This window comes from Aspergillus thermomutatus (assembly GCF_002237265.1).
Source record: "Aspergillus thermomutatus strain HMR AF 39 chromosome Unknown NODE_187, whole genome shotgun sequence".
Classification (NCBI taxonomy): Eukaryota; Fungi; Ascomycota; class Eurotiomycetes; order Eurotiales; family Aspergillaceae; genus Aspergillus; species Aspergillus thermomutatus.
In genome coordinates this window covers 23,033-50,559 of record NW_020798236.1, presented here as the reverse complement: position 1 = coordinate 50,559, position 27,527 = coordinate 23,033, and the positions used below count along the sequence as shown (strand labels likewise).

At 50.1% G+C, this 27,527-nt stretch overlaps 8 protein-coding genes across 8 annotated transcripts; 3 read left to right on the top strand and 5 right to left on the bottom strand.

The window, feature by feature from the left end:
* Window positions 1-1,891: 1,891 nt before the first annotated feature.
* Window positions 1,892-2,884, top strand: CDV56_105576 (cysteine hydrolase family protein; the record flags this gene model as incomplete). Its single annotated transcript, XM_026759195.1, has 1 exon — window positions 1,892-2,884. The coding sequence occupies one exon, from the start codon at window positions 1,892-1,894 to the stop codon at window positions 2,882-2,884; it is 993 nt and encodes a 330-aa protein (XP_026612136.1).
* A 51-nt stretch (window positions 2,885-2,935) lies between these two features.
* On the bottom strand, window positions 2,936-3,943 carry CDV56_105497 (uncharacterized protein; the record flags this gene model as incomplete). The annotated part of the gene is made up of 1 exon (XM_026759116.1): window positions 2,936-3,943. The coding sequence occupies one exon, from the start codon at window positions 3,941-3,943 to the stop codon at window positions 2,936-2,938; it is 1,008 nt and encodes a 335-aa protein (XP_026612135.1).
* Window positions 3,944-5,352: 1,409 nt separating this feature from the next.
* CDV56_105319 (SDR family oxidoreductase) lies at window positions 5,353-6,272 on the top strand (the record flags this gene model as incomplete). Its single annotated transcript, XM_026758938.1, has 2 exons — window positions 5,353-5,830; window positions 5,887-6,272. 2 exons carry the CDS (start codon window positions 5,353-5,355, stop codon window positions 6,270-6,272), a joined length of 864 nt encoding a protein of 287 aa, XP_026612134.1.
* A 319-nt stretch (window positions 6,273-6,591) lies between these two features.
* CDV56_105217 (uncharacterized protein) lies at window positions 6,592-7,479 on the bottom strand (the record flags this gene model as incomplete). The annotated part of the gene is made up of 1 exon (XM_026758836.1): window positions 6,592-7,479. The coding sequence occupies one exon, from the start codon at window positions 7,477-7,479 to the stop codon at window positions 6,592-6,594; it is 888 nt and encodes a 295-aa protein (XP_026612133.1).
* A 493-nt stretch (window positions 7,480-7,972) lies between these two features.
* On the top strand, window positions 7,973-8,827 carry CDV56_105109 (uncharacterized protein; the record flags this gene model as incomplete). The annotated part of the gene is made up of 1 exon (XM_026758728.1): window positions 7,973-8,827. One exon carries the CDS (start codon window positions 7,973-7,975, stop codon window positions 8,825-8,827), a length of 855 nt encoding a protein of 284 aa, XP_026612132.1.
* Window positions 8,828-9,136: 309 nt separating this feature from the next.
* CDV56_104928 (putative endosomal sorting complex protein TSG101) lies at window positions 9,137-11,150 on the bottom strand (the record flags this gene model as incomplete). Its single annotated transcript, XM_026758547.1, has 4 exons — window positions 9,137-10,525; window positions 10,599-10,837; window positions 10,935-11,043; window positions 11,097-11,150. The coding sequence occupies 4 exons, from the start codon at window positions 11,148-11,150 to the stop codon at window positions 9,137-9,139; spliced, it is 1,791 nt and encodes a 596-aa protein (XP_026612131.1).
* Window positions 11,151-16,494: 5,344 nt separating this feature from the next.
* On the bottom strand, window positions 16,495-18,907 carry GUF1 (GTPase GUF1; the record flags this gene model as incomplete). Its single annotated transcript, XM_026757853.1, has 3 exons — window positions 16,495-17,758; window positions 17,816-18,579; window positions 18,866-18,907. 3 exons carry the CDS (start codon window positions 18,905-18,907, stop codon window positions 16,495-16,497), a joined length of 2,070 nt encoding a protein of 689 aa, XP_026612130.1.
* Window positions 18,908-20,099: 1,192 nt separating this feature from the next.
* Window positions 20,100-25,069, bottom strand: CDV56_103618 (uncharacterized protein; the record flags this gene model as incomplete). Its single annotated transcript, XM_026757237.1, has 10 exons — window positions 20,100-20,642; window positions 20,701-20,752; window positions 20,826-20,933; window positions 22,003-22,550; window positions 22,616-22,857; window positions 22,907-23,310; window positions 23,371-23,918; window positions 23,983-24,085; window positions 24,460-24,917; window positions 25,040-25,069. 10 exons carry the CDS (start codon window positions 25,067-25,069, stop codon window positions 20,100-20,102), a joined length of 3,036 nt encoding a protein of 1,011 aa, XP_026612129.1.
* Window positions 25,070-27,527: the final 2,458 nt, after the last annotated feature.

Below are 27,527 nucleotides of genomic sequence, written 5' to 3'. Positions count from 1 at the left end.
GCACTGGTTGGACCTAGATTCAGATGCGTGTGGGCCCAGTGGCTACATCCTAGATCTTTGGTCACGCTCCTAATCTATATTGTCTTTTTTGATTCATTAGTGTTAGCTGCCTTGCTGTTCTATCTTCACCCTATTTACCTGAAGCTCACCTGAACCTGAATATAACTCACCCAGTGACCCTGCACAACACCCTTCTGCTGACATGTCCATCTCAGCACTATTACTTCTGATTATTACAAGATCCTGTGGCCTTTTACGTGTTAATCAAGCTGGCCTAGACCATGTTTGCAACCCTTGCAGGATCATTCTTAACTAAAAGGTGAGATGCAGGCCGACCGGGGACCGCCTTTGGTGGACTTCATAATTCTTTCTGAGACGCTACTTGGTTTACGCTTGAGAGCCACTGTCAGAACAAAAATGTGACATCTACTCTACCTCTCTACTGAAATTGTCATCTATATTTTCAAACTCCTAGATGGCCTGGATGATGCGTTGCACCGCTACTGCGATCTCCAGTCGAGTTCCGATACAACGCAAGATCATCCTCGTGGCATAACGGGCAAGTGCAATCCTCAACGCAAGTTCTTCTATAGCGGGCAGGCCCTTCGACAGGCTGAATATGTGCCGAAAGGTATGGTGCCTCTGGTTGGTTCCGGTGGCCAAAGACAAGTGGTATGGATTGAGGAATGGAAGGATAAGCTTTTGGAGAAGTGGACGTACACAGAGACAGAGACGGTGGATTCTAGTGATAATGGGCTGTCGGGTTGGTGTATGCAGGTCTTGCCCGAGGCGCAGAGGGATCGGTGGGAGAAGTTCTTCAGGGTATAAATCATCGTTCGAGGCATGCTACCATGAGAAACGGGGCCATAGAGATGGTTGAGATGATGAAGCAACCGAAGAGCTTGTGAGATGGTCTGCAGCAATATACTATATGGGCCCGGATTTCCGAGGTGCCTGGTCTCACACATGTCGTCCGAGTAAGCCCCGACATATATTATTCAGTAAGAGACGGACATGACATCGTGGACAAGAAATTTTCCGGTGAGGATAGGGCGAGGGATTATCTACAGGCTACCGTCAGCCACGAGGATGTACTATTATGAGCATGGCGGGACCAGAAATCCCAGTCTGACCCATGTTATCGACAGTTCAGAAAAGAGGATACACTCTTGGTCAGAAATTGTCGCCGGGATTGCCTTTGGTGGCTTTCTCCTAATGGCTTCATGTAACAAGCTCAGGATTCAGGAACCCCACAGGTGGGTCCGCAATCGGTCCAGCGTTAGTTCCCGCAACAATTTTATATCACAGGCAATATCGATGACCACATGTATCTTTACTAGAATCATTACCTGATTTGTGTCTGACAAGCGTACGTGACGATGTGGTGACTAATTCAGCTAGCCAGTGCTCTCCGTCCACTTCTTCTCCAAGCTGGCCTTGCCGCACTCACCTCTTGGCAGAGGACGCTAACCGGATCAATCCTACTTCGTCAGAGCCTGTGGGATGTATATTTTTGCCACTAGCACGCCCTTCGCTTATTAAGGGCTGTCGACTTAGTCGCCTGATCGCAGCATTTTCACTGTCGAACAGTGGCGCAGAACACAGGCATATTTTGCAGTTCACAGACCGAAGCAGTGGAAGACAGGGGATGAAGGCTGTGGGCAACATGAACCCCGCTTGGCAGCATCACTTTACGGCACATACGCTATCCTGTTCGTGTTCTAGCATGGACAGCTAGGCGGCACACACTAACGCAGCATTCCCTTCTGTTGTTGTTCCCATGCAGTCCCAGGCAGAACTGAAGTCATAATTAATTATAATGCCTCTCGCCGTCGACAAATAGCTCAGCCCTCCGACCCTGTTCTCGGCTCAATACTCCTCATCAGTGAAAATGGCCACCACATTGACCAAGGATCTCACTGAGAATTCTTTCGAGAATCCTCCCCGCCAGAGGATCCTCGTTGGATCAGAAGGAAACACTTGGATTTGGTCTCCTGACGGCTGGGACCTGACTCACTCAGCAGACCCAAGCTCGAAATTGCCAGGGAGAGGCGTCCACCTCGATTGCGAACTCGTCAACGTCAAAATTGACCCAATCAAGACGGCTTTGGTAATCATCGACATGCAGAACATCGGTTTGAACAAAGCACTCGAGCCGCCGTCCGCCCCCCCAATGTATGAAGCTCAGGACGCGATTCTCCAATACGCCATACCGGCCGCGCGCAAGCTTGGCCTCCAGATCATCTGGCTTAACTGGGGCCTCCCTGAGGATGATCTCGCCAGCATGCCACCGGCCGAAGTTCGCGTGTTTGCCTTCGATGTCAACACGGAAAAGGCCGACTACGGACTTGGGGACCGGCATGGCGACCCTGATGATCCTGCAAACTTCCTCAAATGCGGTGAACGGCCAAATCTCAACAAATTACCAGGCACGGAGCTCGGAGAAATCGTCTTGGAGGATGGCAGCCGGGTCAACGCCGGCCGGGTGATGATGAGGGGAACCTGGAATACTGCCTTGCATGGGCCCTTGGCCGGCGCGTACGAGGAGGGCAAGAAAGCGGCCCGCCCAGACGTTTGGATCCATAAAAATCGCAACTCTGGTCTCTGGAACGAGAAGTCTGCGTTTGGCGAGTATCTGAAGAAGGAAGAAATCCGCACCCTCCTGTTTTCGGGTGTCAACACCGATCAGTGTGTCGGCGCTACTCTACAAGACGCTCATGCTCAAGGTTTCGACACCATCATGCTGAAAGACGGTTGTGGAACAGATAGCCTGCCATATGCAAAAGCAACTTACGAGTTCAATTGTGCCCGATGCTGGGGCTTTCTAACCAGCTGTAAAGCCCTTGCGAAAGCAGCAGAAATCGTCTCAGTAAATCCATTATGACGGAGCTACGTGATAGAGCCACATCGTGCAAGTGTTATCTCGAGATGTGCTTCAAAAGTACTCCAAGAAGCGAAGCCGCCTCTGCTCGTCGGTCATCTTTCCGAATTCCTCTACCTCTTTATCCTTGACGGAGATGAACCACTTCAGCAAGTCTTTGCCAATCCAAGTCTTCAGAGCAACATCCCTCTTCAAATAATCCAACGCTTCTTTGAACGTGACTGGCATGCTCTTGTGCATCCCATACTCGGCCCGCATACTCTCGTCCAACAGGTGCGGGAAGAACTTGCAATCCTTCCAAACCAACTCCGTCTTGTTTGCAAGCCCATCTAAAGCAGCAAGCAAAACAGTCGCAACGAACAAGTATGGATTTGCGGTGCTGTCCATCATGCGGAACTCCCAATGCCAGTTGCCGATCTTCCGCACCGGCAAGTCGCGGTTATCGGTGCCGAATCCGATCCATGCGCCCGTAGCATCGCTGGTGGAGCGGACATAGCCGTCGTAGTTTGCCATTCCGAAGGTACAGAGCGAGCCCATGTGGTTGAGGACGCCGGCAACGAAGTTGTCAGCCGACCCATGTTCGAGCTTGTTGAGGGAAAGATGGAGGTGCAGGCCGCTTGACGGTCCAGACAGTGTCGGTTTCGGGGTCATGGTCGCCTTGAGATTCCGACGCACGCATATCGCGCGAATGGCTTCTTGCGCCAGAACAAGAGAATCGACGGCTTCCAGTGCAGGCTCGGGGGCAAGAGCAATCTCCAGCTGATCCTGGACTTCTGCATGGAAGTGGTGAATGTTGATGGAAGACTGCTTGAGGGCGTCGGCAATCTCTTCAACCAGGTCCAATGTTTCTCCGCGCAGTCCAGCCGTTCTCGAGTAGCCGTTCAGCCGATCTAGCGGCTTAATGACATTGTCTGACCCGTCCAGCAGCACGAACTCGATCTCGAAGCCTATCGAGACCTTTGCACCCAATTCCAGTTCAAGTTTTTCGAGAGCCTGGACAAGCAGCATGCGCGGACATTTGTCGAACCTCGTCTCGGCATCCTTCTGGTCGACAAAGCTCATGGCGGCCGCGTGGTCGGTTTTAAAGCCGCAACGACGCAGGGCGGACCAGTCGGGGCGCAGGTACCATGTCTCGTGATAGTCGCTGAGGGAGAAGATTCTCGGGCGGTGGATATGGGTATGATCATGCTGTTCTGGGCGAGGCAGATGGTTTCGCTGCCGCTGGCGATTCGAAGGCAGCGAGCGATTCCACCATGCAGCTAAAGAGTGGAATCACATCACAAAGAAAGCCAATTTTTACTTTCCTTTCTACTTTCAGGTGGGTCTAGTATATACATAGACCATTGCTCTATACTCAAATCATATTACAATAATACCTAACCTTTTCCCCATTCACTGATAGTTTGCTAACACTCAGCCTAAGATATGAATCTATTTATTCTATCTTTATAACATGTCCTTGGTTATCATCTCACACATAAAATCAACTTTTTCCTTCTTTCTTTAAGCACTAATCCCTTTCTTCCATCATAAAATGCTATTTCCATCCCGCCCAATGATCCAGACCCAAGATGTGAAGGGGGCCGCACTCGCCCTTGTGTTAAAAGGGGGCACAAACAGGGTACTATGGGACAGTTGCCATCTCGTCTGGGACTCTTATGACCTACTCGAGGAATCACCCACAAAAGAAAACCAGGTAAGTGCGTCTCCCTACTGCAACCACACCAATCGGGTAAACTTCCAGAATCGTGATGAATTAAGAAACTAATATTCGGTAACTCAGATGGCAGTCTTCGGGGTTAGAGGAAAGGTCGAAACAGAAGGACACGAACAACTCGATTTTCAAGTCCGGTACACTGCCAACTCCGATACTCAGCCCCGATATAGGCTTCATGTTGCCGTAAACGGACCTTCTGGTGATACTGAAACAGATGAGCAAAATGGAATAGACATTATTGAATGCAACCTGCCTGAAGAAAATGAACAGCAGAGGCGCTTCTATGAAACCATCCGCTCCCTCACACAACAAGTACAATCCAAGGGAGTGGAGGCGACAATACAATCATTCATGAATTTATAATGAAGGTGCTACATCTTATGATGAAGGTGCTACATCAGGACTTAGTGAATGGAGACGGGGTTCCCAACAGCATTCCCAATGGGGTTTCCAGTGGTGTAGTCGTGACAATAATGATGACAATAATCCAACCGGAAACAGTAACAATGGACCCCCCTGAACCCGCACCTATCTATAGCCACCATTTTCAGTAAAAGAGACCACCTCTGGACCGATACCAGTCCCCCAGGCCAGAGTGGAAAGAGACAAAGAGCCCGAGGCCATCCATGTCGACGCCCGGAGTTACAACGACCAGACCCTGGCAAAGTCCGCTATCTCCGGCGGGCTGTCTGGTGTTTAAATTCGAAAGACTCGTGAGTGTTGTCTAGTCAAGTTGCAACCTCTATCGTTCATCATGGCTCCTAAGAAACTCACCTGGCTCATCACCGGCTGCTCCTCTGGCTTCGGCCTCTCCCTGACGCGCGCCGCACAGACTGGCGGCCATAGGGTCATTGCGACCTCCCGCAATCCCTCTCGAACCCCCGAACTAGTCGCTGAGATCGAGGGTAAAGGGGGGAAATGGGTCCAGCTGGATGTGGACAGCCCGCAGAGTGGTGATGTGATTACAGAGCTTGAAAAGAGTGGCGACCATATTGATGTGCTGGTCAATAATGCTGGCTACTCCATCTACGCGCCCATTGAGACTTTCACCGAGGAGGAAATTCGATCCCAGATGGAGACAATGTACTTTAGTCCGCTGCGTCTAATCTGCGCAGTCCTGCCTCATATGCGCCAGCGCCGGTCTGGTGTGATCATCAACATGAGCAGCGGTGCCTCGCTCGATGGTATCCCTACAATGGGCGTCTATGCGGGCGCGAAGGCTGGATTGGACGGTATTTGGACATGGCTTCTCTGTGGCGAGACTGGTAGTTAACAATGGGCCTGATAGCTCTCACCAAGATCCTTGCTAAGGAGGTTGCCCCCTTCAACATCCGCACCCTGACAGTCGTCCTCGGCACTTTCAACACCAACATGCCCAATACTGTGGTTCTGGGCAAGACTCCCCTCCCAGAAGACTATAAGGGGACCTTCACCGAGCAGGTGCAGGGTCTTCTGGTCAGCGGGAAGATCAAGCCTAATGGTGACAAAGATAAAGCAATGCAGGCCTTGTACCAGGTCGTTGTTGGTGAGGGAGTCGGTGAGGGACATGAGGCAGAGAAGCTGCTGCCTCTAGGAAGTGATATGACTCCTCGTCTCAAGGGAGTCCAGGATTATCTCGGCCATGCTTTGGAGGTGTTTGGCTCTGTGACCAATAGTGTGGATGTCGATAGATAGATTTCTATATTCTGTCTTGAATGGGATCGTCTACCTCTGCCAATGGTATGATTCAATAGATTCTATTGCAAATCACCTGGCCGTATTCAGGATATCAAGTAGCCTGGTGCAAGATATTGCAGAGCTTCTGGGTAGTCGGGCTAATCTCTGTCCATTCTTAGCAAACTCCGGGAGAGCATAGCGGAGAAGATGAGGTTTCTGTTGGACATGTTGACAGTATTTTAGGGGATATCCTAGATGGCTGCCGATATCTCAACCTTGCCTAGTACTCGCACTCGAGGGCACAGACGAGGATCAAAATTCTTCCCCACCGACACAACTAGCCGACAAACTGAAAAAGCGAGGCCTCCTCAATGTGCTTCACGCGCTTGGTCTCGGCATAGCTTGCCTTGAGGACATTCACGCTGTAGTAGAAAGCGCCGTCGTGCAAGACAAACATGCTAGGCAGACCGCGGGGGATCAGAGCGAGACAATCATCGGGCTCAGAATGAAAGCCAAGGCTGTACCATGTTGAACAATGTGCGCACGAACTGACCCTGGAATGCTGCCGGCATTCCTCTTTCAGGTATGGGACAAGATCATCTTCCATGAAGACGGTAAGGTACATGCCGTCATTTGCGCGGATCCGCGTCCTTCCTTCATGTACCGAGAGCTGAAATGGGATGCCAGCGCTGTACGGATTGCCGCCGAAGATGAGCTTGCCGTTGAAATTCCCGGCATCACCGAGCCAGAGGTCGTCGCGAGTAACGGGATACAGAGCAAACTGCTTATCGGGATGGTAAAGGTCGATTCCATCTGCAGAAATAGGATGAGCGGAATTGATGACAGGCTCGGCAAGTGATAGGATAGGAGCATTATCCGCGCTGTCGGTAATTTCAGGATCCTCTGGGTCAATCTGAACGTCAAGTGCTTCATCGATATTGCCTGTCCAATGCCCCTCCTGGGAGAGGTACTGTGACCCACAGCAGATGTGAAACACACTGTCTTTATAGATGGGATGACTGTGAAGCTGGCCAACATATGCATGATCTCTAATTATGTGGATTTCATCATCTGAAAGGTAAAACAGGCTCCCATGGCCATGGTAATCACTGTGTAGTGTGAAGCTATTGTCCTCATAGCGAACAGCGAGGTATTTGCTAGTGACTATGAAACGAAACGGCCTGTCCAGCCCCTCGTCATCTGGATTGAGCTGTTCATCTGCCATGACACAATCTGTTTATTATGGTCAGCCTTTCTTCTCTGTACGGGACTCTGGAGCAATGCCATGAGTCAGTCAGTAGCTACCTACGTTGGAACGGACTGTTTCATATTTGGGTTGGGTAGTATGTATCCGTAGATGGAAGTAGATAGAAGTAGATGAAGAAAGATTTAAGTTATATGTACAATGTGGGTCCCAGGCAGGTTGAGGCAGCCATCAACATTAATGTGTATCTAAGTAGCATACTGAAGGGGGAAAGGAAATACATGGGCTCTAATGTCGGCAATAACTTAACTGCAAGAGGGGAAGTTTGAATCTTATCATAACTCATAAGCTTTCAAAAACTCAACTCTCATCATAACTCGCCCTGCGGCCTGCATTTAATAATGCCATCATGATGAGGCACCGCTAATTCTTATATATATATTAGTCACCACACCACTTTTTGAATATCCTGTCTCTATCAAAGAATCATCCACCCGTATGACCGCTCTCCAAAATGCTCAGTACAGGATCTAGAAGTGATGGCAAGAACTGGGGAAGTGACGACCTGGAGGGTCTCCCTCCAACCGTCAGTATTTATCCATGGGAAGGGCCCGATCATTTCCAGAACATCGTCAACTCAGAGCTCCATCGATTCAAAGATCAAGAACGCTCATCTCCCTGCGACTGGATAGTCTCCTCTAACGTTTCCGAAACCATTTTCGAACGCGACTTCGAAGAAGAAACCGATCTGAGCAAACAGTGGAAATCATATAATCGCTCCCGTCAACTCCTCTTCGTTGAAATCGCCAGGGGCACCGCCGAGCATACAGACGCTACGCAGACTTTCAATTATATCCTGAAGGAAGCGGTCGATCGGATGGGACTGTCGACTGCCTTGAAATGTTTCTCAGGCATCGCGATTAAAGGAGATGACCGGGCCAAATTGCCTGATAATGGCTGGGGTCCCAAGCATCCCCCGGCCGGCCGTTCTAGAAAATGGCCAACGGTGATGCTAGAGGTTGGGGTCTCCCAACGAAAATCAAAGCTCGAGGAGGACGCGCGTTTCTGGCTAGAGGAGTCAGAAGGCGACGTCAAAATCTCCCTAGCAATATCGGTGAATCGACGAATTCCGGAGATCGTGCTAGAAAAGTGGAAGGTCAGCGACGGAAAGCCAGCAATGGCACAGAAGGTGACGGTCTGGCGCCGGAATGAAGACATCTTGTTCGATAACGAGCCCCTCGTTATTGAATTTGAGGATCTGTTCTTGCGAGAAGCAGACACCCCCCAGGAAGTCAACATTGAGTTCGACCAGCGTAATCTGCGGCGTCTCGCCGAGAGCATCTGGCTGGAGCAGGGGTTCTTGGAGTAGTTTAGGGATCCGGGCTTCTTCAGAGAGACCCGAGAGAAACGAGGATCGAGGTCAGTGGTCCATTGTGAGGTTAAACGTGAAAGGAAAGCTTTGGACTGATGAATGACTAATCCAGGTAATGAATATTGAACAGTAAGGTAGTGTACCAGTAGTGCTGATACGTACATTGCTTTAAAGTTCGGTTAATTTATAGAAGCATGTCGTAATATGGGTATCAAATGCTCTGCGCTAGTGATCAGTGTAGAAACATTCTCTGGAAGCAAAGCACCGCCCCTTTCTACAAGGCCATATCGAAAAGAGGTAAAAGCATCAAGCCTCCTCAAGTCCCATCCCCTTTCCGATCTTCCGAATCAGGGCCCGCTTCAAGAATGCTTCTCGCGCCAAACTGCGCGTATGCCGCGACCACGTGTCGACACCGATGACTCCTTTGACTAAAGCAGCTTGCAGGGCGTAAATAGCCTGCTGGATTCCTCGTTCTTCGGACACGAGGTCATAAAGCTGCTTACCAACCACGGTAGGGGCGACGAGAACCTCGTCGATGGGCGGCAGACCTGATGGCGCCGCGTCTGAGCTCGAGCTTGAGGCCTGGGCTTGAGCAGTGGCCGAGGAGATGCGGGCCTGTGCGTCTGCGATGACGCCGTCGGCACGGTGGAGGGATTGCTGGAGGATGGAGGTGTTGGACTGCAGAGTTGAGTTGAGAGCGTTGATGGAGGAGATCTCGCCTTGTAGGGTTGCGATGGCGGCTTGAAGGGACTGGGACTGGGAGAGGAGGGAGTGAGCAGCGGACTCGGACTGGGAGACATTGGCTTGGACGGTTTCGGCGAGGGTCTTGGAAACAGCGTGCAGGAGGGCGTCTTTTTCAGGGTTTGGCGGGATCGGTGGTGCAGGACCTGTGGGTGTGAACGAGGGGAGTTCAAGCTCGAAGGGTGAAGTCAGGAGATCCGGTGCTTGTCTCTTTGGTTTCGGCGCTGGCTGAGGGGTAGCGATAGTCGGCTGCGCTTGGCCATGAGGTAGAGGCTGCATGGCCGGCTGCGGTGGCTGCTGGTACTGAGCACCATTCTGCCGGTACAATGAGGGATGTGCAGGAGCTTGTTGCACAGGGAACGACGGCTGCTGAGGTCCTCGAGGTAGGCTGGCAGGCGGGGGACTTCTGGGCGTGCCACCGACGCCTGGTGGAAATGTTGGCCCGGTCGTATATGCTGGCATTGCCTGGACTGCATTGTGGTGTGGTGGTTGCGACAACCCATACGAGCCCACTGTCCCTCCAGGTGCACCACTTCGCTCAGGATGGTATTGGAAAGACCTGTTGGGGACATGACTGCCCATGCTCGCATGAGATTGCAACGATTGACGTCGTAGATCTTGTTCTTTTGGCGGTAATGGCGGTAGAGGTGGAGGAGAGCTGTACCTCCCGGCTGGTGATGCTTGCGGTTGTTCAGTAGCGACCGCCTGCCCTGGCTTTGGAGGCGGCGCTGGCGGCAACTGCCCAGTCGGCTGCGGCGGAGCGCTTTGAAGGGTGGTCGGAGGACGATGCGTCGACGAACCCAGCTCTGGGGGCAGAGGAGGCAAGGGGGGAGGTGTCTGCGTAGGCCCTGACTGTTGAGGTCCTTGCGGTACCTGTGGCTGTTTGTACTTGACCGGCGGTTCCTTCGCAAAGACCTCCCGAAGAATCATCAGAAAGTCGACGAGGTTCGATCTCTGCGTAAGATGGCGTAAGTCAGTCACAATTCCTTCGGAGAAGAGTCCAATGCAAGGTATCACGCAAACGAACATCCCATGCCTCAGCCCAGTGCGCGAGATAGTGGTGATACACTCTTCCCTCCAGCGTCACATGCTGCCCTACTCGAACGGCCATGTCCTGCGTCGGAGTTACGTAGACCATTGGGGGTTCGCGTGGGTATGTATTCGGAATCCATAATGCGATTGGAAATTTGTAGACGGTGCCGCGAAATGACACTGGTATTGTGCCTGTCAGGTGGAGGAGTAAGGCCGAGAAACCGGTTTCGTATGCTGCAGGATGAACGACCTTCATTAGCACCAAGAATTCCAGATTGAATACGGTAGAGGAAAGAAAAGAGTCAATTGAGCTGTAGCATGATATACTTACTGTACACATCCGTCCGCGGCGAGAGTGAAGGATACTGAGCGAGGACATTGGCAACATCGTAGTAAGTGCGGTTGGGATCTTGGTAGGTTTGCTTGGGATCGTAGTGATCCTTGCAAAGTCAGTATTCCTCTAGGCTGGAGAGAATTGAAAGTAGGAACAAACCCGACTCAGCACACTGTATAGCCAGTTCAACGTCCTCTGCGGCACTGTAGCCATGTCGAGGGGCCTGATGCAGGAGCCAGCATGGTGGGAAGTTGTCATTTCAGGGATCCTCACCCAAGCTAAAGGCACTCTCCATCTTCCCCCGCATCGGGTCTTGGCTAGAGCCATCACTGATTCACCGCTCTGTATGTGGAAGGCTAAGTGCAGCTTGAATGCATTAGATTTCGATGCAACACTACTAACATAATTGATGTGATCGAAAGTTTTGACATAATTTGTAGAGATGACTATTGATAAATATGAGAATAGTATAGGTCAAATAGCCACGCCGCCGTCCATCACTATCGTTAACGGTATCGCTAATGCACAGGAAAAAAAGGACACTACAATACAAGAGTATCCAACGCCGTAGAATGCAAACTTTTTTCGCTCCTCCCTCTCTCCATGGGACAGCGAGAGAACAGCACTTTTTATTCGACATGGGCCTAAAGATCAAGCTCGCGCTTTCCTTCTGACCCTTCTCGCCCGCTGAGCATCAGCAGATTCCTCGTAGACCTCGGTCCAGACGTCTTCAAAAGTGGTCTTCTTCCGACCAATTTGGCCCTCGAAGAAGTTCATCTTACGCACGACCTCCATGGCGCCCGTACCCAGACTAACGGTCTTACCCATAATGATGCATTCGGAGACACCCTCGATAAGATCGGTACGACCAGCACCACCAGCGTCAAAGAGGTGGTCCGCAGTCTTTTCGAAGGAAGCGAGCTGCAGAACGGAATCACGCATTTTCGCAAGACCGAATCGGGTGATACCGAGGACCTCGCCCTTGTAAGTCATAACATCAGCAAGAAGCTGCATATGACGAGGGTCAATGCCCATGTCCTTCATGACCTCGCTGATTTCTTGGACGATTGTGACTCGGGCCGCTTCGATACCGAGAACGTCACGCATCTCCATGACGTTGTTGGTAGAAGTGCGGAGACCGTTGACACCAAGAGTGGTCATGCACTCCTTGAGCCCATAACCTTCGACAAGGAGTGTATTGGTGCTGGAGGTATCGTCGGTCCGGATGATGGCGCGGCTTGCTTGCGGGTGACCAAGCACCTGTATATCGGGAAGCATGCGCTTGAGATGCTTCAGGCGGAGAAAAGGATCAGCACTGGTTACTGCAATTTCGGTCTTGGACAGAGACGCTTTGCTGGCAGGGTCAATGTCCATGTAGATATGGATATGAGAATTGCTGCTTCGGAATTTCAGATCATCGGCCTTGAAACGCTTGTGGTTCTTGATGGCATCGACGATGTTCCTGATCTTAAGCTCAAGCGCCAGGTTCTGAATGGTCTCCCAGTTGATCTTGACAGTAAGGTAGGCCTCCTTGCCAGTCCAGGCTTCTCGGACATAGTGAATAATATCCCTCAGATACGTCTTTTCAATACGTCCCTTAACGATACGTGCCGCGATGACGTTGTCTTTGGTGACAAGGTCACAGGAAATGACAGGGGTACTGATCTCCTTGGACGCGTTGATAATTTCCTTGATACGAGGAACACCTTGAGTAATACTCATACCAGCGACACCAGCAAAGTGGAAGGTCTTCAAAGTCATCTGAGTTCCTGGTTCACCGATGGACTGCGCACCCACAGCACCAACGGCGTGGCCAGGCTCGACCTGAGCCTTCTTATACTTCATCAAGCATGATGTAATGAAGGTTCTGAGTGTCTTTTCTGTCAGCTTTCCGGTGTGGTTCAAGCCCTTCTGGCTCCTCTCGTCTGACGGGTCAATATCACCGCCACGGGAGATCAGCTTGTCAGCTTTGCTGGAGATGTATTGCTGAATTGATTCAAGGAAGTCACGCGCGCTCTCGAATTGATCAACACCGTGGTCGCTTCTGTCCATGTAAGCAAGCTTATTGCCCATCAAATCTTCGCGGACCAATTTCGCACGCTCCTTGGAAAGCATCTCTTCGCACACTTCCATAATTTCGTGTGGAAGCAGACTCCGTTCGTCATTATCGTACGTAATGGACTCAGCGTGAATGAAAGTCCGATCAAAGTGGACAGGCTTGGCTTTACCTTCCATATCGACAGGATCCAACTTGTCGTCACCGTATTGGAACTGAACGATGGCGTCTGAAGAGTTTCGGACAGTGTCATCGTATCGACTGGAAAGGTCCTCGAGAGACTTCATGAGACGACGGGACATGTAACCAGTTTCTGCTGTCTTGACAGCAGTATCGACCAGACCTTCACGACCAGACATTGCGTGAAAAATGAATTCCGTAGGTAACAGTCCAGAAAAGAAACTGTTGCGCACGAAACCTTTCGACGGAGGCTGTCGAGCGTTCTTCGGAAAGTGGGGCAGTGTTCTATCCTGGAAACCGTCCTGCACACGTTGACCACCGATAATTTGCTGACCGACGAGGGCAACCATCTGCGACACGTTGATACTGGAACCCTTTGATCCTGAAGTAGCCATGATCAGAGGAGAGTTGTACTTGCTAAGCTGAGCAATACACTCGTCACCTGCCTGTTGACGGACCTTGCTGAGAATACCAGACAGTTGGTTCTCCATAGTCTGCAACTCATCACAACCAGGGTATTTCTCAAGTGTACCAGCCTTATATTTGGCAATGACTTCGTCACACTGCGCATAAGCCGCTTCGACGAGCTCATTCTTTGATCGTACCAGACTTTCACTGGGGTAGACGTCTGTGATACCGATAGAAAATCCCATGTTTGTGAACCAACGCGCAGACAGCTTAGACAAGCGGTTCATACCCTCGGCGGCGGCTGCGGGCCCGAAATCTCTGAGCATAATGTAAAAGACATTGTCCTTCTTTCCGGAACCGATGGTGGACTTGTCCATCACACCGCACATGACTTCGGAGTTACGGATGACAAGCCAGCCATCGTTTGGATCCAGGTCTTTTGGCCGACCATCCTTTGGCGGTTTGTATTCTCTGCAAGCGGCGTCAAGGTTAACCAAAACAGGGTCATCCTTGTTGGGATGCATGAGGATGTTGAAGACCTGCTTTCCGGTCCACAGCATCTGGGGCTTGAGGACAGCAGGCGGAGGAAGATCGAATCGGGTTTCCGGCCCCAGCATATAGAGACAAATTTGCGTAAAGGACCGACGGTCGAAGAAGTTATCCTTACTGCTCAGGATATAGGCAGCACTGATGAAATCTTGAATGGCGGAAATGATGGGTTCTCCGTTCTTCGGAGTGGCCAAGTTGTTCTTCACACCCATCAGTTCCATGGCTTCGGCTCTTGCCTCTTCCGTCTGGGGCACATGGAGATTCATCTCGTCGCCATCGAAATCAGCATTGTACGGATTGCAGACACACTCGTTGAGCCGGAACGTCCGATGCGGGCGAACTTTGGCAAAGTGAGAGAGAATACTGAGCTTGTGAAGAGAGGGCTGTCGATTGAAAAGAACGATATCGCCATCCTCAATGTGACGCTCGATCACATCTCCTTCTTGGATCTGATCGGCAATCATGTCAAGATTACCGTATTTCAAGAAAAGCTTGAAATCTGAACCCTTCTTGATAATGTAGTTCGCTCCGGGCCATTTCTTTGTTCCGTTTCGAACCCTCTGCTGCAGTTTCTCCTTGTTGTAGCGGGTGACAACTTCAGGATAGGTCATGTTCTTCGCCACTAGTTCTGGGACGGCGACCTCATCAACTCGTAGATTGGGATCGGGCGAAATGACAGTTCTACCGGAGAAATCAACTCGTTTCCCAGAAAGATTACCCCGAAATCGACCTTGCTTTCCCTTCAGACGCTGTACGAAACCTCGAATAGGTTTGCCTAGATCTGCCTTGTTGAGACCAGGGACATCGCTGTTGATGTAGACAGCAATCTGGAGCTGCATGTAGTCCCAGCACTCCATGATAGTCTGAACGGGTGCTCCTTTCAAAAGGGCATTCTTCAGGTTGATGTTACTCTGCACAATATCTCCCAGCTTGGCTGTCAAGTCATCCTCGGTGGATGCAGCGTCTTGGCCAACGGAGGGACGGATACACACTGGGGGTGCGGGAATAAATTGCCAGAGGAACATTTCGGGTCTGGCTTCCTTCGGGTTCAGTCCAAGCAATTCACAGTCGGTATCGGAAATCTTCTTGAACAGATTGAGAACACGGAGGGCATTCATATCATCCTGAGCCTTCTTGTAGTGCTTCTCTACCTCCGCGTTCGAACTCCTAGCTTCATCGAATGAACGATCGAAGACGATCTTGCTGGGCGGTGGAACCTTTTTCACCGATGTCGACGCATTGAACGCACGGAATTTGTCGTGTGTGATCTTGAGCGCACTGTTGCCGGCCTTTTTAACCACACCATTGACAGCACCACATGCCTCACAGGTCCGCGTCTTCCGGCAACGTTCATTGATGCGTTTCGCGATCTGTAACCGTCGAAGGTTGTCCAAGCCCGGCCGACGCATCTCGCGGAGAAAAGCACGTCGCTCTGCCTCGGGCAGCAGAATGTGCGAACACTCCTTGCAAATCTCCTGCAGAATGCTGATAACACGTTTAAAGTAACCGACATGGAAGGAAGGCAGGACGAGCCTCACATGACCGAAATGACCGTTGCAGACCTGAAGGCTGCCACCGCATGTTTGGCAAGTCGCGGTCTTGCTCGAGATACCCATGCGCCCGTCGAGAGGACCGTGCGGGACCACCGCTCTGTCATGTTCGAGGTTGAAGAATTTCCGATCGGATACCTCAACTACAGCTTGACTGACTATGTCGTCGTTGGACCTGTCATGCCGAATCCAGAATTAGTCACAATCATCCAGCACTATGACAGCAAGTCTCTTGAAGGCGGAAGAAGAGCATTCATACAGTACACCGAATTTTAATTCTTTTATAACTTTGGGGACGCGGTCTATGACCTGGGCCTTGCCCAGGTCGACCTGCACACCTTCTGGAGGCTGCATTGCCGTTGTCAAGAGCTGATCATGGCAATGAGCCAGAGGTGATTAAACCGAGTTGCAGACGGCAACGATGTGTAGATTCGGCGGTTATATTATGCTCTAAATCAATAAGAGCGCTGTGATAGAGACAAGCGAGCCCGCTGCGATGGTCTGGTGAACCTTGACCTGAAAGAAGCTGAAGGGAAAAGGCGACCGTTGAAGGAGGAGAAATTGTTAAGATCATTGCGGCGGCGGGGTCGGCGACGAACTTTTTTGCGGCCAAAAGCTCCAGCTCCGGCCCCTCAAGGTTCCAACCAATCAACATCCAGAATTTCATCCAACATCGAGATATTGATAGTTTAGTGTTACTGTTGAATGCGATGTGGATATAGACACGGGTATATTTTTGAACGATAAATCTGGATAGATATACAACGTAAACAGGATGATACTATTATACAGATGCGGAAGCATTTCAAGTCATTTATTTGGCGAGGAAAGCCTGGAACGCCTGGTGTTCAATCACCACATTTCCAACAGCCCTGAGTCTCTTTCGTCCTTCTTTCTGCTTCTCGAGCAGTTTTCGGCGCCGACTGACATCACTAGCATGGAGCTTGGCCAAGACGTCTTTTCGGTAGGGTTTGACCGTTTCTCGGGCTATGACCTTTTTACCGACAGCAGCCTGGATCACAACCTCGAACAGTTGTCGATCAACATGCGACTTGAATTTTGTCACCCATTGTCGTCCAAGCCTTTCCACTTGACTCAAGTGGACGATGCGAGCAACGGCATCGACAGGCGCCTTATTAACCAAGAGTTGCAGCTTGACGATGTTCCCCGTTTGCCAAGCGGATTCCTCATAGTCCAGGCTTGCGTAGCCTTTGGTGGACCCCTTGAGCTTGCCGAAAAAGTCATCGACCAGTTGAGCAAGAGGCAGCTCATACTTGAGAATAACCTGTGTCGCTGTGAAATACTCCAAACTCTTCTGCTCACCTCGGTTTGCCTCACAAAGTTCAATGACCTTGCCAAGATACTCCTCGGGGAAGGTCAGTGTAGCCAGGACGTAGGGCTCTTGAATCTCAGCCACCTTAGAGCGCAGTTCTTCGTCTTCTGGGAATCTGGCAGGGCTGGTAACGATCTCTTCTTTCCCGTCCTTCCAAATGACCTTGACAGGTACTGATGGAGGTGTGATGATGATGCTTGCACCGTGCTCCTGGCGTAAGCGATCCTCGAAGACAGAACAGTGAAGGGTGCCCAGAAATCCCAGTCTGAAGCCTGCGCCGAGAGCCTCTGACGATTCCTTCTGCACGGTAATACTCCGGTCGTTGAGCACGAGCTGGTTGATACTGTCTTCCAAGTGCTCAAAGTGGTCTGCATCCACCGGGTAAGCCGCCACAAAAACCATTGACTTGGGCTCCTCGAAGCCCGGAAGTGGCTCAACGGCTTTCTCGAACCCGACCTTCGTGAATGTGTCACCAATCTTCGCTTCTTTGCTTCGTTTCATACCAGGATTGAAATAGATGTACCCGACTTGGCCGGCACGGAGCACGCTCTGTGGTGTTTCGTTTGGATACATGATGCCAACCTCGCCGACGTAGTACTTGAGACCTGTGGCAAACGACACGACCTGCTGGCCCGCTCGAATTTCACCGTCGAAAATACGAACTAGACAGATCACGCCTTTGTAGGAATCGTACCAGGAATCGACGAGTAACATCCGCAATGGCTTCTTGCAATCACCAATGGGTCTGTTAAGAGTCAGTAGCGGAAGCAGCTTATGAAGATAGACAAGGAAATGGTCATACGCTGGAATCTTCTCAATAACTGTTGGAAGTAATTTTTCAACATTGAGTCCCGTCTTGGCTGAAACCATCACTGCGTTCTCGGTGTCGAGCTCGAAGGAACTCTTCATCTGCTCAAGAGCCCGCTCTGGTTCAGCCGACGGCAAATCTACCTTGTTGATGACCGGAATCAATTCCAAGCCCTGTGCAAAAGCTAGGTAGAAGTTCGCAACGGTCTGTGCCTGAATTCCTTGACTGGCATCGACCAGGAGCAATGCACCTCCGCAGCTAGCATAACTGCGCGATACCTCTGCACGGAAGTCCACATGGCCTGGAGTATCAACCAGGTGCAACAAGTAGTCTTCACCATTGTGATTGTATATCATCGAGCACGTTTGCGCCTTCACGGTGATGCCACGTTCCCGCTCCACATCGAGCTTGTCCAACACTTGTTTGTTCGAGCCGGGCTCAATCGTCCCTGTGAGTTCGAGTAGGCGGTCGGACAGTGTGCTTTTGCCATGGTCGACATGGGCGACGATGCAAAAGTTCCGGTATCGCTCGATTGGAATCGCTGCTATTCTGTTCTCGAGGTCGGATACCGGTTTGGTTGCGGTTGATCTTGATCCGGCGCGAGAAGCGGAACTGGTGAAAAATCGGGGAGCGTTAGCAAGGACGAATGGCGCCCTGGTCAGGCTTGCAGCTGTGCCTTTCGGTGCTGCGCTCAGCCATCTGGCTAACTGCAGGCATCCTCGCATCTGGAGTAATGCAATGGCATGGGAATAGGATGCCTTTTGAGATGAGGATTCAAGTTGTCGACTGCCGAATTCCGAAAAAAAAATGCGGCACCGAATCACTTCCTGCGGAGAAAAAGTGCTGGGTCTCGGGCGGTGGACCAACGGATTGCTGCGGCGACTATCAAGGTAAACAAAAGCTGCAATTCTTTTGTGACCAGTCCAGAGACCCACGAATGAGCAAACATCCCATCTACAACCCCGATTTCGATCAAAATTCGCTGAAAATGTCTGCAACGAAAGAAAAATCCAAGGTGCACAAGCTCTCCATCAAAGGTAAGACAAGAATCTGGCATTTGATGATCGATTCGCGAAGCTCATCCATTTACGATAGGATCAGCGAAGCTCGTGGCAGAATTCGTAAGTCCAGTCCATCGATTCATAGGGGCTCTGAATGAAGGACACAAGTTGACGAGACTTAGTTTGAATATTCGATAAACTCCATCCTGTATGTTGATGTGCACTAGAAAATGGGTGCAACACATACTCATCAGCTTTGGCTCCTAGGTTTCAACGAGGTGTATATCCACCAGAAGACTTTACAACGTCAGTTTACGCCAGTACACGATAGCTGTGAATCATTGACTCTAATGCGGAGACAGTGTTAAGAAATATGGTCTCAATATGCTTGGTAGGTCCATTACCTCGCTGCGCGCAACTTACGTTGATCGAGTCTAGTTACCGCCGACGACCAGGTCAAGGCCTACATCAAGAAGATTATGTCGCAGTTAAACAAGTGGATGCTTGGAGGCAAGATTTCAAAACTTGTTGTGGTTATTACAGATAAGGAGACAGGGGAGCACGTCGAAAGATGGCAGTTTGACGTAAGACAGCCTCTTCACTGAATGGATGTGCGCAATGGCTGATTGGAGTTCGATGATTATCAGGTCCAAATATTCGGAAAGCATACCAAGAGCCAAACTTCTCGAAAATCTGCTGACAAGGAGAATGCCACTCCGGGGTATGTCTGTCTCTTCCTCCCATGTCCCCCACCAGCGATACTAACGACGCCTTGTCTTGTACAACAGAGACACGGAGATCCAAGATTCGATTCCGGTTGAGAGGACAGAGAAAGAAATCCAGGAAGAGATACAGGCTATTTTCCGCCAAATTACAGCCTCTGTCACTTTCCTCCCAGTCCTGGACGGAGACTGCACATTCAACGTCCTCGTGTACGCTGACGCAGACTCGGAGGTGCCCGTCGAATGGGGGGACAGCGATGCCAAAGAGATTAAGAATGCCGAGAAAGTGCAGCTGCGAAGCTTCAGTACGAATAACCACCGAGTGGAGACCCTGGTCAGCTATCGCCTAGCTGAATGACCGCTTATTGCCCAAATTTCGGTAAATGATTCTTGCAGGATGGCGTTCAGGAAAGGGAGTTACACAGCTGGATTACCTACACTTTGTGATGGCTTTCAATATAATCTTTCTCTAATGGCAAAACTATGTGGAATGTTCTTCGAAAATTGTAGTAAATGCACATAGTATCTATGTTTCATGCGGAGTACATATGTCGCTCAGTACCAAGGCAGCTGATCAAGCTTTGGAAACAACTTATCACCGTTCACTCCCCCATGCCAACGAATGAGCTCCTCGACGACGGCCTCCAACTCCATATTAACAAACAGTTCGTCTTCCATGCCAGGCATCCATCCTCGTTTAACCCTCTTCGCTGCCAGCTCCTCGCCCACACCATACGGGTCCCGTCTCCACAAACCGATCCCACTCTTCTCTTCCCCTGAGATCAATGACGCCAGGGGCGTTACTTCTTCCGGAGGATTGATCCCAATGACAACTCCGGAGCACGAAGCTTGCCCCTCACTCTCACCGAAGGGCCTACGCAACCCAAGAGCCGGAAAATGACACTCCATGAACCTTTGGCGCTTGAACTCGTGCGTAACAACAGTGATCTTTCTCGGATACGCTCCGACGCACGATCTAAATCTGAGCAGAGAGAAAAGCACATTCTGATAGGAGTCTGTAGCGTTGGTTTCGGCTATGACTCGGTCGGGATCGATTCTGGAAGAGCAAGAAAAGTAATCATTGTCTTTGGCCAGATTCTGTCGGGGGATGTCAGTTGATGTCGCTTCCGCGCTGGGAAGAACCGGATGGTCTCACATGATATGAGGCGCCCTCTGCTATGTCCGTTCTGTCTTTCTTTGTTGGACCTCTGTCAAAAAATCAGCTACTATCGATTCGCTGATGAGAGCTGCTGGTAGTCTAGCAGAAAGGAAGTCTCATACCCTGAGAACACGAGCAGCCCATACGGATCGTCCGCCAATGCTCGCAGACCAGCCTGAACATGTTCTGTGAATGTGGGCGTTTCACCCGTTTGGAAAGGTTCAATCAGCCTAGTCGTAGTAGATATGGTTAGCACGCGAAAGGTGTAGATCGTACAGAGTAGTAAAGGCGGAGATGAGAATGAGATTATGGGACTCTCAATTGCTCAGAAATACCCACTCAAATATTCTCACCATTCATCCTCGGAGAGACCCTTTGTAGGTCCACCAATGTATATCGCATGACAACAAACGATTATTAAGTGATTGTAGGCTGATATCTCAAAGCTTGGTGACCTCTCCATTGCTTTGATCAAGACTTCAAAGAGTGGAAAGAGTGAAGGTTTCTGGTTGACAAAGGTTATTGATAAGCGGATGCTGATTATGGAGATGTTTCGAAGAATGAGAGACAGATGATCCCTACTTTATTTGATTATACCTTATGACAGCGCAGGCCTCTCATAAGAGAACTCAGTCTACACTAAATAATCGAACCCAGCGTCAGAACAGGTACTTCTACTGTGTATAATCAGTATGCAATTAATATGAAAGAGGCATGGAAACTGAGTGGATAATCTATCGTACAGTACACGTTTATGTGTTTATGGAACAATTGAAAAAAACCTGCCCAGAGATATGAGATGGTGCCCACAGAACCCAGTCGCAAATAGAATCGAAAAGCATCACAAAACTCCATCTCATGACCATATCATGACCCTATGTGAGATGCTTCAGATGAGAAACATGACGCTGACCTGACCAATGCTAAGGTGGAAAAGAAAAACCACCGCAGAATGAACGCCGTGGGTAGCGAGAGGTTCACATCGTTTTGTCAATGTGCAACCACAGTAAAGCAGAAAGACATCTGAAAGATGCGTTAGACTGATGCAATAATTAAGGCCCTGCGCCGTGTGAGATAGATCTTTCCGGAGGGTATCATAAAAATGGAAGTAGCAAAGGAACGGAATCAATCTAAAGGATCATGGCGGAAGGTGCAGTTGTCGCCCTTGAGACATTTTCCTTCACGCCAGTATCGGCAAGGGACTAATCCAGCCTTTGGCTATTACAGAGTCAGCGATATGCTTGCTGCAAATCAGGTCTTGGAAGGGTATTTACGTGTTTCTTGTTTGGTGCTCCAAACTTGCTTCGCTTGGCGTAGCCAAATCTATCATCACCGGATTCATCAAGTCCATTTGTCTCACGTATACGCTTGCGCTCGGGATCTTCGTAGTATTGACCAGAAGTTTGAGGCGAACCAGCCTGCTGGTTCTGGTTGGCAAATTGTGAGATTATGGCAGCGAGATTCGGCGCCATCGCTGGTTGCGATGGTGGGACTTGGGGTACGATAGGCGCCGGCGGCATCTGTTTTTGTGCATTCATAACAGCCAATATTTTCTGGAAATCGAGGCCCTGAGTTGTCGGTGCCCGAGAGACAGATGGGAACTGGGGAATTTGTGGCACTTGAGGCTGCTGCTGGCGAAACATGCTGATGGTTCGCTCGAGGTCGGACATCGGCGCCTGTGACGCAGGCTGAGGGGGCGGCGGCGGAGTTGACTGTTGCTGCGACGCATTCTGGATGATTTTGAGCAAGTTTGAGATGTCAAATTGGTTGGTTTGAGCAATAGGCGGCGCAGCTGCAGCTGGGGCCGGTTTCGGGTTGACCACCGAGTAATATCGCTCTTGTCGAACCTAGAAACGGGAATATCAGAAGCCCGTACAAGAAGATGATAATGCACATGGATTGGATGTGTTACCTTGATGTGATCCGGTAATTCTCCGAAGGAAGTCACTTCAGTCACAGGTTCTTCAGCGTCAGGCTGAGGTGGCTCCTTCGGCGAGGAAGGAATATCTGCAGGAGAGGTGTAGAAAACCATGAGCGTAGTAGCTTCTCGGTGATCCTGGGCCTGCTTCTCGGGACTAGTAGGCTCTTGTGTTCCACCTCGTTTGATGTAGTTCCTGGAGCGATCGTCAGACGTCATATCGCCTTTGTCAATTTCTAGAATCTGTTAGCGAACATCCCAAAACTGGCGTCAATACCGGCTTACCAGAAGGCTCTGAATAGTCCATCAAATTCTCTTCACGAATAACGCCATCATCGTCATCTTCCAAATCTTCAAGATCTCTGTGAAGTTTAAGGACACTGCCCTCTCCTTTGATGTCGCCAATTTCTCCCTGCGAGCGGTCACCCGGTCCTAGCTCCTCATCAGGGTCGTGGGTGAAGAGACGAACTTCCGTAAGAGAGTCGTCGGGTTTCCACGTAACGCGCAATTTTCTTCGAGCTTCCTTGCGAAGTCGCTTCTGACGTTCTTCTTCGGTTTCAGGAGGTCGATCCTCAGCAGGCTCAACTGATTCGGAGTCCTTCTGCTTATTAAGATCTGCCATGAGATCGCCAAATGAGAAAGTGGGTCTAGAAGGCGGCGTCTGAGCTTCTTTCTTTTCGGCCGGAGGGCTGATCATTGTTAGCATTATTTGTGAGGTTCCACATATAGAAGCTTCGCGTTCTGCGTACCTTGCTTTCGCTGCGGCGGCAGCGGCGGCAGCGCGCTCTGCATTCGAGGTACCTGGTCTTTTGGAAGCAGAAATCAGGCTGCCAAAGAGGCTTGTAGGCTTGGGAGCGATAATGTTTGCCTTCGGACGCGCGACAGCTGCAGCAGACTTATTCTCCTGAGCTGTCTCTTGTGGACGTTTGACAGGGCCATTAGTGGTAGCATTGCCCGCTTTCGAACTAGGCTTGATATTGGATGTTACAATCATCCGCTTCGGAGCAGGCTGGCCATTGCTTTCTCCCTCCCGAGGCCTCTTCGAACCAGCGACTTCTGGACGGGAATCATTCGCAGGTGCTGGTTCAGAGGCAGAGCTCTTGGTCGCTGACCCCTCTTTAGCTGCTGGCTTGGTCGCCTCCAGTTTTCTTTTCGTGGAAGCCGCAGCATTATCTAGGATCTTCTGAGAGAGCTCCTTGACAGTTGGACCTCCCTTCTTCACGAAACGTGGTAGAAGTTTGGCAATGTTGGTTTTTTGGAGTACCTCCTCGTCCACGGAGCCAAAGCGTGCGAGTAACTATGTTGCAAGAGCTCTTAGTCATATGTCGAGCGGCATGCCTAAATAAAAAAGAGAGATGTACCTTAAGTATATTGACCGTGAATGCCCCATCCACGTCGGACGCTTGGTGTCGATCTAGAAGAAAGGAATACATGGCAGCGAGCGCCATTGGATGTTCTCCTAACCTGAACCTCCATGTTAGCCATTCAGAACTCGGAAATGTATGATTGGTAATGCCAGAAATTTGGAAAGAATCCGAAGCACATGCGACAGATTCAACAACCTCTGACGGGTCAATGTTAGTTCGTTGGCATTTCAGCGCTTCCTTAAGATCCGATATTAAGAGCCCAATTTAGAACCGCAAAGAGGGATTTTATCCTTCTGTCCTCGGGCGCGGAGCGATTACTCGCTCGTACTAGGAATCATCTTCTAAGGAGGCTTCCTGACCATCGACGCTCACAGATTACGGGGGGAGAGATTTCTCGATTCGTTTCTGACTTCTAAGGCCATAACGACGATATGCCAGAAGAACAAGAGAAGGAAAAGATAAAGGACATACTTCTCAACGATAGCCGGGTGGCCTTTTTCAAGAGTGGTACTGACAACCACATCCATCAGGCGACGTTGCAGGACAACATCCTTCTTGAGCTGGGCTGCTTTGTCGTTCTCATCTTTGTTCTCTGCCATCTTCATCGCTTGACTGCTTTCTTTCCACGCATCCCTTACACTTTTGACAACGTCTTTAAATGCAACTAAAGCATTTTTGACCTTATCAGCATTGGGTCTTCGATTGCGTGGTGACCAGACGGCTTGGAGAGTATCGTATTCCACAGCAGCCTCCGGTTCGCTGGGCCGCGTCGCTGGTATAGGGGAAGGCTCTTCGGGAAATTGAATTTCTAGGCCGGAGTCATCAGAAGTGTCGCTTTCTGATGCCGAAGACTTCTTCGCAAGAGTTGTGGTTTTCTTTGACACAGTCTTCGTGCGAGCTTTTTTCCTCGGCGGTTCAGTTGGTTTCACCTGCAAAGTCGAGTCTACGGAATTTTGACCTGGTTATTATTGATATTAGCTATTTATTATAATAAGATGTATGGTTATCATGAAGACAGATGGAGAGGGAAAAACCGCCGGGGACCACATACCGTTGACTTGGAAAGTTCTTTCAAAAGCATTTTGACCGAGAATAGGTTGGTTATTACTTGTACTCTGACCCATTACAGATGGCACTTGCAAGTCATTCTCGAAAAAGTTAAACAGCCTAGCACCGACTGTAAGTTGATTCCTTTACTTGGAGAATTTATGGGGGTTGAGAACTTACTTCCCATCATCGGGCCGGCCATATTCAGCTGAATTCACGTACAGGAAAGGGTTTTGGAGAGCAGAATGTTGATTAGAAGATTGCTGTGCGGGATTAAGTATCTGAGGATTGATGGTGGGGTCATCAGTAACGTTCGTAGCTGGCTCAGCATAATTGGTCATGAAATTCATCTACTACATGTCAGTGAGATGCTCTTAAGATGACGAATCTTTTGTATTCCTACCGAGTTCCCTTCGGAGTATCCGGCAGGAAGTGAGTATGATGCAAGAGGCGTTTGATGTGCGGCAGACTGGTAAGGATTTTGCTGGGCAGTCTGCGATCGATGGGCCTGCGGTGAATTTGATTGAGGAAAAGCATCGGGAAGGGACATGTGCTGAGCAGAATAGAAGTTCTGAGGGAATGAGTAAGACTGATACGGTGGGTTGTCCGTCGCAGGAAGAGGCCGAGAATCGAAAGTCACCTGGCCTGGAGGATATCGATGAACCTGATGGTACTGAGTCGGCACCCCAAGTCCTTGCGGAGCTGGCGAAAGTATTTGTTGTTGTTGTTGTTGACGATGTTGTTGTTGCAGTGAATTCTGTTGCCATGACTGGGGAGTTGACGAGGAATAGATGCCATGATTATGCTCTTGATGTGACGGTACTTGAGTCCTTTGCTGGTGCTGTTGACTGAAAATCGGATGATCCCAACTGATCCCCATCGACTGAGTTTGTTGCTGCGGTTGTTGTTGATGTTGTTGTTGTTGCTGGTGCGACTGATGCAGCTGCTGTTGGGTTGGATGTGGATGTTGGTGTGGGGGATCAGGACCTGGATATAACGAATCCAGATTGTTCCAATATTCGGGCTGAACCGAGCCAGGAGTTACTGAGCTGCGATGCAAGCCAGGCATCATGCCCTGGGACGAGGAACGATCCATTTTGGGCTTAATTTGCCCGTTATGACAGACGTTGACTTCGATCGCAGGTTGCAGTTGTTATTGTACTAAAAGGGTAATCTTATAAAGTCACATGTACCCACGTGTCTGGGATACCCAATATAGTAAAGTTCAGTTGCCGCTTTTCTCGGGTCGGAGTTGGCGGCAGCCGGGTGGAGCACTTGAAGTAGCAGCGAGGTATTTAATTGGATGATTCCTCAGGCCAACGGCAGTGCAGCTGATTGAAGTGTAAATGAACGATTTGAAGAACTTGATACGTCCAGATTGAAAGCGGTCAAGCCAGGAGAAAAATCAAGAGATTCCCGCCTTGCAGAGAGCAGCAGCAGCAGCAGCGAACCTTGGGGGAACCGAAGGAGTTGTCAAGCAAGTTTCTTTGGTGTACTGCGTACGGTATGGCCGACCAGTCTGGCAGAGATTATCCACCTGCCTTGGAGAGCCTACCTTAGGTACCTTAAATGACCTGGAATTGCTGGTAGGGATACTGTAGCGGCCACAGGCTCGTAAAGGTTTGTTGTCTGCAGTTCCTAAAGGTGTTTCCTGCAAGTCACGTTCAGACCTTGCGACCGTCTTGCACCTTTTAGAAGCACCTTGGGCACCACACAAATTGGTCAACTCTTGTTTCGAATACACCGACCAAGTATTAAGGTAGAGGTTGTGGTCTGTTCCTTTTGTCCTTGGTTCACTGCTCCCACTTCCTTCGTTCCTTAATCCCCAGCCTTGTGTTTTGTTTCCTTATTATGCGCCCTTTGTCACTTTGACCTGCCTTGCCCACCTTTTCCTGTCGGGCAGACGCGACCAGTCAGCTCGAACTGCTAGTCCTTGTGGACCTTTCTTTCCTCTAAATCTTGTCTTAAAGATGAAAGAAAGAGGTTCTCATACAAAGAACCACCTTGAATAGCAGCTCAGCAGCATAGTCATTCGCTTTACGAGGATGGTTGAGAGAATAGGGATGGGTGATTGTTGGTCGTGGTGATGAGGTAGAACTCAAAAGACGGGCGCTCACGGGCGGTCCTGGTGATATTAGGGCGATTTCTCTGCTACTCCCGTTCGAGCCTAGTTGTGCTCACGTGAAAGGCCCCAGCCACGATTCTCCCCAATTCGACGAAATAGTTTGTTATGTTTGTATTAAGCTAAGCGAGAAACAGCCTAGGCCGGGATTATGTCAGCTCCAACAATTGGGGAGCATCTCAGGATGCCAGGTGGAGAGATACCGCGATAACATCATAGTACGGTCGGTAGTTATCCTTGGATTCCCCTGAGAGGCCAGGGTGAATGCAATACTAAATTATCTTCATCATCTGTGCGACTCGGTCTTCTCTATTCCATCACAAACAGGTAAACGTGTCATGGTTCGAGTATAATTGAGTGGTTTGTTTGA